General features: G+C 37.9%; 2 protein-coding genes across 2 annotated transcripts; both read right to left on the bottom strand.

Moving 5' to 3' along the window:
* Nucleotides 1–564: 564 nt before the first annotated feature.
* Nucleotides 565–5,602, bottom strand: LOC121941118 (N-acetyllactosaminide beta-1,3-N-acetylglucosaminyltransferase 3-like). The gene is made up of 2 exons (XM_042483839.1): nt 5,414–5,602; nt 565–2,320 (listed from the first exon to the last, which is right to left on the bottom strand). Exon 2 carries the CDS (start codon nt 2,308–2,310, stop codon nt 1,168–1,170), a length of 1,143 nt encoding a protein of 380 aa, XP_042339773.1. The 5' UTR covers nt 2,311–2,320; nt 5,414–5,602; the 3' UTR covers nt 565–1,167.
* A 3,160-nt stretch (nt 5,603–8,762) lies between these two features.
* On the bottom strand, nt 8,763–12,403 carry LOC121941401 (potassium voltage-gated channel subfamily V member 2-like). Its single transcript, XM_042484194.1, has 2 exons — nt 11,052–12,403; nt 8,763–9,616 (listed from the first exon to the last, which is right to left on the bottom strand). The coding sequence occupies exons 1-2, from the start codon at nt 12,297–12,299 to the stop codon at nt 9,326–9,328; spliced, it is 1,539 nt and encodes a 512-aa protein (XP_042340128.1). The 5' UTR covers nt 12,300–12,403; the 3' UTR covers nt 8,763–9,325.
* Nucleotides 12,404–14,027: the final 1,624 nt, after the last annotated feature.

Genomic DNA, 14,027 nt, shown 5'->3' with positions numbered 1-14,027 from the left:
CATATGAACCATTGTATAAAGGTAGGCCCACGTTGCAACGGTTGATAGATTTCAACCGGTTAAGTCAAAGGCCAGTGATACTAGACTTCATCAGGAACAAATAAATACAAAAAGGCTCCATGTCTGCGACATGGTTATGTAGAGAAGTACTGTTTCACGCTCCTACAGTACGGTAATCGTTCGTCCATGCTACGCTGTAAAATCTTACAAGTTAATCTTAACTTAAGATAATCTTTGAAACCAATTGCCTCAAAAAAGGACAGTAAATGTTAACTATTAATCTTAATTTATGTTTACACCTAATTGTTAAGCTTACTTAAAATCTACATAATTTTGTTAAGTTGTTGCAACTAAAATATGTCAAATGCAATTACATTGTTCCTTCTAAGTTTTAGCAACTTCTGTAAACCAAGTTTGTCTAATTTAACCTGATCATCACAAAGAGGATTTTGCCAATGATGAAGTTAGCAGATCTGCAAGTTCTGTTTTGTTGACATGTTTAAGAAAATAACAATATGATTGCTTAGTTTGCAACCAGCAGAATACAGATATATGGCATGGTAACCTTGGTTTACTGAAGCTTCTAAACCTTTAATTACTTAATTAGACTGATTTAATTAAACGTGTCATGTTGAAGTTGCAACAACTTCACAAAATTCGGTAAATATGACTAAAATTTAAGTGAACTTTACAATTAGATATAATGTATACATAAATTAAGACTAACATTTACTTATATTTTTCAAGGTATTTGGTTTTCTCAATTTGTTTAACTTGTCAGATTTTACAGTGTACGTATCTGTCAGGTCAGATGTAGCCAACACTGAAGCCCATTACAAAGTACATTTTGCATCCAACTTTTTAATCCCAGGAAAAGCTGCTCACCCACACAGTATGTGGGACATCAAACCTGCACTACCTACTGCATTACTCTTTGAGTCAGGCTGACTGTTCTCCCACATCGATGACATTACAAATAGAAAAAGTGCTACTGGATCGTGCCAAAGCCTGCAGCTGAACAGTAGTAGCAAAACAGTCCAGACCTTTTCTCATGATGGAATGAAGAAGGTCACACCTGCGCTCACAACCTAAAATCAGGTCCAGGGAACAAAGTGTCAACAAGTTTTTGTTTTTTTTCTACCGCCAGTAAGTTACAGTTTGGAGCTGCTACAGCATTTTCTTGGAGGTACCACATTTTATATTGGGATCATTTATTCTGTGCCACATGACATACATGTGAGGTGGTAGGAACCTGTGTACCAGTAAAACTTCCCTATAATAGCACGGATCAAACTTATCTAGTTTGCTGGAGGGAATGTACAGTCCTGCTGTCTTCACACCCATATGAGAGGAAGGACTGAGTCCCGCTTTGGCCAGACACATCCCCATGTAAACATCATCAATGGGAAGCATGGTAATGGACTGGGACATTTTGTATATAACCATAGCTGTGTAGCCAGACAGGAGGAAGCCCCCACCACCACAGTACGGGGGGTATGAATTAGACTTCTGTACTTGAACTGGGATAAAATACTTGCTCCATGATGATCTGATGGGCCCCACATTCTGGATCAAATGGCCAGTGAAGAGGTGCTTGCTTCCATCGTTGTCCTTGAGGCTTTGGAGATACTCCACCATGTTGTCTGTGTTCGCAAAGACGTCATCATCACCATTTAGATGGAAGCGGGCGTTTGGACAGTTTCTTTCCATCCATTCCAGGAAGAGAATCTGCTTCAACGTGAGGTTGTAGAATTTTTCATTGAAGTCCCACTGGATGATGTCATTGTACTCACGTTGCTCCAGCTCAAGTAACTTGTTCAGTCTCTCTTTCTCAAAGCCAGTATCTGTCGTTCCCGCGATGAAGATCCTTCGGATCCACACACCGTTGTGTAACCTCTCTTTGGCCCAGGTTTTACGCAGCACCTCTCGTCGGGCGTAATTCTCAGGGGCGCTTTTAATGACCAGCAGCAGGAAGACTTCTGCTGATTTATCAGCTCCTCCACATTTGTCAGGAAGGTCCAGTATCATGGGAAAATGGCGACAGTGGCGATAATAGAGAAAGTTTTTTATATCAACAGGCAGAGAGCTGAAGCCTGGGATGTTTTCAGCAGTCACATTTTGTTGACATTTTGGCCAGGAGTAGACATAGGAGTTATTTTTGGTGGGTTGCTTTATTTGACTGTGATCTTCTTTCATGTCTACGTGGAGTTGGATGGTTTTATGGTCAATAAAATCTTTACAGAGATTGAGTACCAATAACAGAACAAGACCTCCCGCCAGCCATAAAGTTCTTGCTCTGATGTTTCTCATCCTTGAAACTCTGCAATGAGAAAACAAAAGACAGTGTTCTCATCAAAACATCTTCATATAAAATAAGACAAGTAACATGAAAAAATACACACACTGACACAACTCAACCACTATTGCACTGCATCAATTTTAGGGAATACGTTATAAGACATGTGGAAGGCCACAGTCTATCTAAAATAGATTTGTACACTACTGCTCCTTACACTACAACTTAGTCAGAACTTGATAAGATGATGTAGTATTAATGTTTTGCAAAACTTCCTTTTGAGTCACCAAATCCAATCTTTAGTAGGCTAGGGTTAATTTATTGCATGTAATATTTCTTCAAGTTATCAATAACTTACTCAGAATGCAGCTTTGTCAATTTTTGACCCACTCACACCCACGATGTGATCTAGTAAGCTTACGCAAACCCATTCCACCTGGGTCCTGTGGGTGTGGGTCAACCTGCACATCACTTTTTCATTATTGTAAATTGTGCTCTCTTGTCTTTATAATTATCAATACCATAAAAAATACATTAAGGTGGTAAGGTTTACATTTTGACTGTGGCTGAAGTGACCTTAAAAACAAGCATATTTCCAGGATAGTGTGCTTCCGCTACTAAGACAGTAAATGTCTCATTTTTTAAAAAATAATCCCTGATATTGACCTACCCCTATGTGAAATAGTTCACCGAAACAAAAATGCAGAATAATAAGACAAGAGCGCCCTATGCCAAAAACATTAGATACAAGTTTGAGAACTGAGAGAAGTTCTTCTAGACAAATGAGACAACATTTTGACTCCTTGGGCTCAGTCTCAAAATATGAGGCACAGAGAGGGTGAATGCCCATAAATCAAAACTTTCACACATTTCATCTCACAGCTCTGACTAACAAGCAGAGACCAAAAGGAGTGGACAGACTGAGCTTCAGACATGAGGTGGCTTGGCATCTGCCTGCATGCTGCACTATTAGTGGCAACAGATCAAATGCTGTCATGTCTCATCAAAATGGGTGGAATATATTACATACAGATGATGTCAGACATTAAATCATTCCAACAAACTAAATACCCATTCAGAGAAATGTAAATAAAAGGGAGGCACCCAGTCACATCGACATTCAGTGTTAAATGTCAAATAACACACCTGCACCCAACACCAGCCTCACCCTGTTTTTCAACATGAGTAAATCAGGCAGAAAAACTCACAACTGACCACATAAACTGAGTGAAAACTTAAAATATACCCATATAGGTTAACAGTAAATAAGAGAACTGGGAGTGTCTTAACTGCGTTTGTTCACTCTGCATAATGCTGCAGTATTCATTAGAAGACTATTTTCTTCATCAAATCAATAATAAATCATATATTATGCATACTTTATAGTACTACTTTGATAGACCACAAAACTATATTGTGTTTTTGTTAAGAATGTTTGGGGGTCTTGATATTGCTCATTTCTTGTGCTGTTAAAATATTACATGAGGTGTTTACATTTGTGAGAGAGAAATTTTGTACTTTGTATTATTCATTTGATGGTTATTGTCTGTTATTTTCTGGATTCAAATTTCACATACAAATATATGATCACTTCATAAGATATGTTGACTTAGGTACTGTAAGATCAGCTGGCAAACAGTAACAGCTACAACATTAAAATACGTCTCACATGATCGTTGCATCAATATTGATAAAAATCTAGTGATATAACAAATATTAAAGCTATCAATTTATAAAAAATATTTAGTCTTTCACTTAAATATTTTGGAGGCAGAACTAACCTGTAATGGAATATTCTACACTGTGGTGTTTCTACTGTCACTTAAATAACACATCAGAGTATTTCCTCCAGTGCTGCAAATGAGGAAACTATCATGAGGTAATAATCATTACTATTCATGAAATACTGATTATTAACCAAAAAAGTCCCAGTATCGTAAGCAAATGTTAAATATTATCATATGCAAAAAAATATAACCTTTATTTTTATTTTACTTTTAGATCTTGGAATTCTGCTCAGAAAAATAAGATAAGAAAAATAAATACATGTAAAATTAAAAAGTTAAAACTTGCTCCACCTCGTACAGCTCGAGCATAAAATAGTGCCTTTACATTAATGCATCAGTATTAATAGTCTAATGACATCATAATGTCATAGTTAATAATTTTTTGTTTTACTGCTACTATAATTTTAGTCTTTTTAGCTGATAAAACTTTTACTTAAGTAGGATTTTGAATGCACGACGACTTTTATTCGTATTTGAGTATTCCTAGCTTGTACTGGTAGGCTACTTTTAGTAAAGCATCATCATCAAGTACCACAGTTAGAAACGTATAAAAGACAAAAGAATAGCCTAACTCAAAGTGATGTCAATATTCAAATGACTTAGCGAGGCTACCATTAACAAGACACATGACCTTTCAGTTTTATACAGAGATAAAACAGTACAGGAATTACAGTTAAATTATAGCAGCACATTTCGGTGGAACTAAATCAAATGCAAACACATTTGCCTTTATGGCATTCCTGTTTTTTATAAGAACTATGCAAATGTTCAAGTGCACCTGCGGTCATTTCAGCACCTACAAACAATGATTCAGGAGACTTTTATCAGGATATGGTACATTATTAATCCCATGGTCCTGCAGTCAGATTTCCTCAGCTCCTACTTTGTCGCGCTCAAGGAAGTGGTAATTTGAGGCATCAGGTGACGTTTATGTTTAACTCATATAAGGGACTGATGCATAACGATGATTATAAACTCTGCAGTCGATAACCGTGAAAAAAAATAAAATAAAATAAACGCTTGTCATTCATTCATTTGAACAAAACTAATATGACACACTTTTTTGCCTGATGCGTAATTTTTTTCGATGCCTCAGACAGAAATCGTCGATCTGCTTGTTTTTCAGTCAAGTATCCCGATGATGCAGTACTGTAATCGATTAAGCCTCCACGAAAACTAAAACGTTACTGTTAAAGGATATTTTCCCCGTTGTTTTATAACGGGACACTCACTCCGGACTTTTCAGTTCCCGAGAAGAGGCAGCAGCTGCTGTACAAACAGCATTATAAGAAGCTGGTTCATATTACTGACAAAATGTAGGATTACTCACCGTTAGAAGCGGACAGTTCCTCTTGCGTGTCGCCCCAAAGCTTATTGATGAGTCCGGTGCACAGCAGCATGACTCTACTGCTGTCAGCCTCCTGCTGGGCGGTGCCTGCCCTCTGTTGACGGACCCGGAGAGCGTCATCCATCCATCCATCTATCCATTCATCTATCTATCTAGGCTATCTATTTCTCACATGAGATTATTTTAAGTAGTTATGACTCTCTGTTATATATATAATAATAATAATAATAATAATAATAATAATAATAATAATAATAATAATAATAATAATAATAATAATAAATAATAAAATAATAATAATAGTAGGCCTTATAAACTTTAAAGAGAAGTTTTTTTAAGGGATGCAGCATAATAAATTCAAACACATGTTCAAACACAATGTTTGTTTCAAGTTAGAAACAGTCTTTTTAGTGTATTTGTGATATCATACCTTCATGCAGATCCTGACAGCTTGTTGAAAGGCACAGTTTCTGTATTTGGACTGTATGCATTGTGGACTGAGTGTTTTAATATTTTCACAGTATTTATATAGCACCTACACCTGCTTTATGTTAAAAAAAAAAAAAAAAAAATACATGGGAATCTGACTTTTTACAATTAGGGACCATTAATTAAAAGCCAGACTAATTAAACGGTTCCTCATATTATTTTATAAGTACTTGTTCTTAAGCGCATTTCAGGAGGATATTTTGCACAGTTTTCTCACTTTGCACAGAGGATGGATGAAAATAGCCTGTCAGCTCAGAGCTCTGTTGCTCTAGTTTTCAGTCCTTTGAATTTGATTATTGTTATTTATTATTAACATTTTTGCATTGACTTCACCTGTAATAAAGGCTTATCAACTGCACCCTTGTGCGAATATCAACACCACCACTTCCGTAATATCAATTAACTTCAAGTATTTATCCCAGAACGTTCCAGTGTTTAAATATAATACAGTTGAACGATGCATCCTACAGCATGCCCTCAGGTTTATGCGAATTAATCTTTTGGGCAGGCCCAGTAGCTTATAGACTACATGCATACAGCTACTGATTATTTTTGTAGGCAGTGTATTTAAATCTGTTGCACTTTACTAATCTTAAGCAGCAACTGTTAAAGGACATATTCCATATATATGTTGTTTTGATATCATACAATAGTTAACATATCTGTGGCAAACAGATATGTCATGTTACTGATGGTGCTGAGATAACATAAATACCACTGTGACAATGCACACATGAAGTTTGATGGCAGCTTCCCCTTTGCTTTTCTAGAGCACACAGAGACTGTATGAAAAACAATACAAAGTGAGGACAACGTGGCTCATTGAACATACCCATAAAATACAATAATGCCAAGAGAGAAAAGGGAGAGGTGCCGAGTGTACACACAAGTGAGAAAATGAATAAAAACTGAAGCTTATGTTTATTTGGACTGAATTTTGTATAAAATACAGTGAAAACTCAGCAGAACTAAGATTTAATGTATTACAAAATACTGCAATGTCCTGGTCTAAATTAAAACAATGCCTCACAAATATCAAGCATGTTTGAAATGAAGGAGACTTACTCCAGATGCAGCAGTCGCTCTGAGACAGCGGGGCTGGAGCCGAGTGGGGTGGCAACAAGGACCAGAGCCAAATGATGACAAATGGACTGTGATCTGGCTTCCTGGGAGGTTCATCTGGGTCTGAGACTGCTGTGACACTGTGACAACTCACTGGGGATATACTGTACAAAGAAACTCTAGGTTCTCAGGTGAAAAGCGGGTTATCTACCACCAGTAACTGGAAAATAATGATCTGGTAGCAATCATTGTATTATAAGTAAATACTGACTTTGTATCATTAAAACAAATACTCTGACGAAATAAAGATGCTTAAGTCAATACATTCAAATACAATGGAGTCATTGCTTTGGCTCAATAATACACAGAGGCTCCACAGTACAGAGAAAAAGAGGTGGATCCTGGACCATGCTGCATCTCTCTGCTACGCTTTGACTCCAGCTTGGGGCCTTTGTATCTTTTCTGTTACTTTTATTTACTGATTTTTCTTCTATCTTTGATTTTGACGGTACTGTCCAGTGTCAGGGAGAAGTGTTCCCTTTTTTTTATCTGTAGTAATAAATAAGTAAATTAATAAGTTCCTTTAAGCTTTGGATCATATGACTGAGTGTAATCAAATATTAAACAACATGCAACATAAACAGATCCAGAAATAAAAATTAGCCTATATCAGGCAATATCTCACTGGTAAAAAAACAACACCAGCCGCAGCAATGTTGTTGCAGCTAATAATAATAAAAACAATAATAATGTTTTTGCACTCCCCACTGCCCTGTCAAAAAGTCAGTGGGTTTTTTGTATTGGTTTTTGATAAGATGCCTGAAATAAGGTCTGTGGTTAACACAAGCTCAAGAGATTTTCAAATATTTTAAAATATATCAGTAAAAACCCACTCTGAAACTCTGAAGCTTTTGATTGTCTTAAAATAGACTGTGGCTAACAAGTGGCTATTTAGATTACAGAGCATCATCATGTCGAACACAGCTTTACAGCCTCATTCTGCTGGTGACGATAAAGTCATGTAACCACTGACTTCAGACCCTTGTGTGGTTAGTTTATAGCCTAACATTAGCTTTACTTCTGGCCATTGTATTTCTGCTTCAAAATCATAAAAAAAAATGTGAGAAGATAAACATTCATTTTCCACAGAGCTTATTTTCTGCAATAACTCAAAATCCAGTGGAAAAAATCCCACTAGTTTTTTGAGAAGAGAACCATGGTGATGCTAACTTCTAAATTGATACACATTAGGTGTGGTGGTTTCAAGATCCTGCTTTATATAATGTACTGTAAAAAACATATTTATTCCTCTATTTGACCTTAAAATAACACTGGGAAATAATGACATTATGTTCATTCACACTTGTGATACATTTTTCATTCAACAGTAGCTCGGACCAGCAACGTTGTGTTCAAGGTAGTTATCCGAGCAGATGGAAAATACATCAGCGTATGCACGTAATGGCGTACATGATCATTCATTTAGTGCACACTGGTTGAGTGTGTGGTATGCACTTTGTTAGTATGCGATTTCACGCAACAACCGTTGATGTCTAATGTTATGTAAGGAAACCTTTTGTCTTTTGGTCTCTATATTGATTTTGCAGTGTAATAATGAAAGTCTTCACGCAATGCTAAATGTATTTTTGACACCCAGTAATGATTTAATGCTTGTCTACTTAATTTTTTCATGGCAGAAGGTGATCATCACTTTATACACATGAAGGTATTTCAAAGGAAACATGAGTGTACATTTATTAGCCTATACCTCATACGCAACTTATACAGTTTTAACACTTCAACATTTGAAACATTCACTTGGGTGAGGAGTTTCTATTCATTTACAGGCACTCGTTCACAGTTCACAAGTTTTAAGTTTAGGTTGAGTTGAGAGTCAGTGTAGCTGCAGCTTATGTGCAACTTGAGTGTGTATCAAAAACTTGGGCCCTCCTCCTCACACTCAACTTTATTTAAGCAACATCATGACAAGGTATTTTAATAGAAACTGCAAATAAAATCATAATCAGTTCATCCAAACCATTTTTCTGTGGAGTGGACTGAAAACTAGGCTCCTCAGGAGGCTGAATCTCCTCCTCGCTCTGTGTCTTAGTGTGCATCAGTTTGATTGGGTAGATGAAACCAGTGGTAAATACAAAGGAGTGAAGTTCATCTATGCATAGAAAACCTCAACCTTCCTGTGCTGTTTCTCACCCATGTCCTCTTGTGATGTTTGTTTCACTGTCAGATGATTTTATCTGTACCTAACAAACTGTCATTGGTAAACTTGCAAAGTTTCAAGTTTATAAAGCAACATACTTCCCCCATGAATTACCAGTTTAAGCTTCACTCTGGATGGCAGTCGTGACTGTCTGTACTATTGTCTTCCTCTGAGTGATGAGAGCACATGTTCATTCTGCGTCTGAGGCGCTTCTTAAGTTGAAAGCGTCGCCGAACTGACACGGTGTTGTACTCTTGTGCTTTTAGCTTGGCATAGTAATCGGAGAACTTGTTAAAGAGGAAAGAGATCGGCATGCCATTGAGGATGATACCAAACGAGATGCATCCAAAGGCCACAATGCGGCCCCCGATAGTTACAGGAACCACATCACCATAGCCCACAGTGGAGATGCTGACCTGAGGGAGAAAAGTGAACAATCCCTGTATTATTCAATTTTCATTAACATTTTCTTCATTAAACATGACTCTTCATGATGATTAGAAGAATTAGTTAAAAGTGAATTATTTTAAGGTAATAGAGGGCTCTGTTGTCCAACAACAGAGCCCTCTATTACAACAAAATTTCTAAAAAGTTTTTAAAACACACAGCAACTGTCAATGTGAGACATTCAAAGATGAGCAGTTTCTGAGACTGTATGGTGTACAACCAGGCTACCACATACAGTTTCACGTGGGTGTTTTTTTCTTTTTTTTTCTTTTTCAGTCATACAGGAAACGGGTGGTTCATGTGGTATCAAATAGCTGATTGTATGAATGTTTTTCACAAGAAGCTGCAGAATATACTGAAAAAACAGTTATCTGTAATGACTTGTAACAAACATGCAAACTGATTTGGGGTACTACAGATCATTATGTTAGATGCATCTCCATCACCTCTTATATTTTCCCTGGTGACAAATTGTATGACTATGAGAAAAAGGACTGTCCCAACTGTCAGTCTGAAAGCAAACATTTTGTCCAGCTACTAGAAAGTTTAGTGTTGATAGGTCAAAAACCCAGCAACACTTTACATATAAGAACAACTGTTGTCAGATCAGACAATAAGTTGTTAATTAATGGCGTTACTGGAGATTTGACCTGTCTGACCTGTACTATAAGCAAACAATTTAATACTGTTTAGTCAACTATTCTCAAAACTTTGTGACTAGTTCAAACCAATATTTACAAAACCCAAGTACTGAATAAGCTCAGAAAACAGTCTTTGGGAACATGTATTGCAATCGTCATCACTGCTAACTCAATAATGTGCTTTCTCGATGACATTTGGTCCCACCAACTGCTACACAGTTAAGGGCCTTAGTATATTCTATGTCTCTCCCTGGAGGCACACCAACAAAAGATGAGCAATAACTGCTAACCTTAAGGACTGGAAATAGTGGCAGCTGTCCCACACGGCTCTCACATGTCCGTGCATGAGTTGCAAGTTTATTTAGTACAACAAAATCAAAATTAACACAAATCTTTTCAGCTTGCACTTTTAAAATCTGGTTCTTGGGCCCCATATCCCTCACCGGCTTCCTACCCAATAACAGTGCCAATTGAATTGGTTAGGAACATACAGCCATACTGACCAAGGCACTGTACTAAGAGATACAGCATTAATTTTACTTTCAACCAAATACATTTTTTAGCCAAAAGGAGAAAAAAGAGATTGTAACTGGTGAAACAAGCACCTGTGGTGTCGCTTCCCTCTTACTTTCCCTCCTTAGTGGTACTACTGCTGATTATGGTCACACCATTTTTATCTAAAGCAGGTGCATGCAGAGGAAAAAGACAGATTGGGAGAAGATGTTTGTGGATCACGATCACGAAGTCAGCTACTAATACTCACTGCAGCCCACCACCAGGCGTATGGGATACTGCTGACTGGAGATTCCTCAGTTTCCCTCTCGGCTGAATGAAGGAGAGCAGAGAAAGTGAAGATCCCCATGGCGATGAAGAGGAAAATGCAACAAGCCTGCTGGTAACACTGCCGCAGAGTGAACCCAAACGCTCTCATTCCGGTTGAGTGTCGAGCCAGCTTCAAAATCCGAAAGATCCGCAGCAGCTTGATGACTTTGAGGACGTGGCTGAGTTTGCTGACCTCGGCCATGGCCTTGAGTTCTTCCTGTGAACTTAAGTTCTCACTATCACTAAAAGTTTCAAAGATGATCTGGATGAAATAAGGCATGACTGCCACCATGTCCACGAAGTTGAGTCCACTCTTCAAAAACACTCTGATGTTAGGAGTGGTAACAAGGCGAATAAAATATTCAAAGGTGAAGAACACAATGGTGATGATCTCCACCCACTCCATGTGTGTTTTGCCATTGATCGTATAAATCTGAAGTTCCTTCACAGTGTTGAGACTCATTGCAACGATGGAGAAGAGCACAAAAAGGTTGGAGACCACAGTGAAAGCTTTCGCCTGGGGAGAAGAGTACGTATTCTCCACAAGGTCCCACAGAGTCTTCCGAACATCCCCAAAGACCATGTCCTTGAAACACGCGTCGTCATACTTCACCTCGATCTCAGCCATTAGCTCCTTCTCTACCTTCAGGTTGTCCCTCATCTCATCGACCCTCTCCTCGAACATCATCCAGCAACAGCGCTGGGTGTCCTTCAGGCTCAGGCCCCAGTATGTGATCTCTTCCTCAAAGTTGATGGGGCACATTTCCCGTATGACCCACAGCACTCCGCTTGTGTAGAAATGGCAGATGTGGTTAAAGAAGGCAGGGTCACGGTCAAAGAAGAACTCATTCTTGCATACAGAGTAGTCGTCACACAGCGTGAGAAGTTTTGCCCGGTCACTGCAGAGGGCCAATGAGCCTATCCGCGTTTGGGGGTATCTAAGGGCACACTGTTTGGGGATATGAAACAATTTCCCCCCAACATTAACGCTGATGCTCTGTTGCTCTTTGGGTCTCCCCTCGTCTTTGATGTTTTGACCATCCAGATCCTCCAGAGATGTCCATGCTTTGACTTTTTTATCCTGAGAAAATGGGAAGGTTTTGCTGTCCTCTACACCCTTTGGCAGACAGTTGATAGTTGAGCGGCGGCTTTGCAAACATTTCTGCAGTTTAGAATTCTTTGAATACATGACGACTCTGGTTCAAGGCAGGAAGCCAGCGAAACAGAAGAAAAAGGGGAAAAAAGTATAACAGGAAACACTCCAAGAGAATGACACTAACAACACGATGCTGAATCATTAGAAAGACTGCGTCTGGTCCTGCAGGAACTGATATCCCAGCAAATAGCAGCTCTTCCTGTTTTTCCTGGCTCAGTTGTGACTGAGGTTGTAGTCCAGAGAGTCTGGTAGAGAGGAAGAGATTCCCCTCTCCGACTGTTACTGTGCAGGCAGCGCATAGGCATTTGATCAAGGGCAAACGGCAAAGGATTTCATCCATTTAATCTTATTGGTGTCCTTCCAAGTTTCCTTAAGAAGTAGTAAATGTGGGGGGAGGCGGGATTAGGAAACAAAGTTGATTTAAGGATTTTGAACTGACAAAACAAAGTGCCAACTGAACGACTATGTGTTGAATTGGAGATAAGTCTAACCCTCTTTTTCTATTCTTCTTCTTTTTCATTTCACACTACTCTCATAAGTCTGAATTAATAAACAAAAATTGTTCTGAATTAATTTGAAATGGATAATATATTTTATCTGTATATCAACATACAGAAGGTGATGGTAATTAGTTTCAACTATGGGCCATTCTTTTCTAGCATTGTTTCCACATTACCATCTATTGTTATCCGCACATTTAAATCAGATGGATCATATTATTTATTGTAGGTTTTTTATCAGGTAGGTTTATTAGACATCATTCTATCATCATACATTGAATGACTTGGAATGAGGCAAAGTCTTTGTTTTCCAGGGGCTTGATTATTATTATATTTTTCAGGGTCATATTTATTGTCATTTATAAGAGCCTTGTATTTATATTGTCATCTAAAGTGGATTTATGGAAATGCATGTTAAAGTTTTGATGCAGAATACAAAAGGAAAAAATTAATTTTTCTCATAGGGCCAATAATGTTTGTTGCAGCAGGGCCTCATTTGGCCAAAAAGCTACTATCTGCTAACCATGTCATACAGTGTGTTTAAGAGCTGGTTTTAGATAAGTTAGACAAACAGCAAACAGTGCATAAATGTTTAATAGTACCTTGTAACCTAGCTGTCACATAAAGCTACAGGAAGCCATAAATAGCTGAGAAAAAATCCCACTAGACTTCTTAAAAAAAATCTTGTAAGTTAATCAAGCTTTTTACAAATATTTTATTTAAACCTTTATTTAACCAGGAAGGACTCCCTGCATTAAAAAAATCTGCCCATGGTGGCAATAACAATGAGTTCAAGACAAACAATATAGGAGAGAAAACACAAAATATGACACAAATCACAAATAACGTTTCTAATAGAATGATGCAAAATATTTAATCTAAAAAGCAATAAAAAACAAAACTTTCAAACAGCCAAAGAGCTGTCTTAAACCACAAGATAATGACGACCATTTTAGTGAGACAAACATCAGCAGCCAGGAGAAAGAGCAACCAGTTCATGCACCAATGATCTCAAATTAACTTCTACCAAGTTCAGCGCGGACTCTGATATCTATTAGTCATGGGAATGAATAGCATCTGTCTTTTAAAAAATGAATTAGCCAAAGGTTAAATAGTTCATAAAGCCCCTTAAAATGTGAAACTTTGGTTATTTCTGCAGCATTGTGTGCCCCTCAGACTGCGACAGAAAGCAATCTGGTTCTGAGCGTTGTTTTTGGTGGACAGAAATCATTTGAAGGTGATTCCTCTCAGCCTAATCATG

This window comes from Plectropomus leopardus, chromosome 3, assembly GCF_008729295.1.
Source record: "Plectropomus leopardus isolate mb chromosome 3, YSFRI_Pleo_2.0, whole genome shotgun sequence".
NCBI lineage: Eukaryota > Metazoa > Chordata > Actinopteri > Perciformes > Serranidae > Plectropomus > Plectropomus leopardus.
Note: the sequence above shows the minus strand (reverse complement) of the source record. Positions and strands in the feature narration are given on the sequence as shown.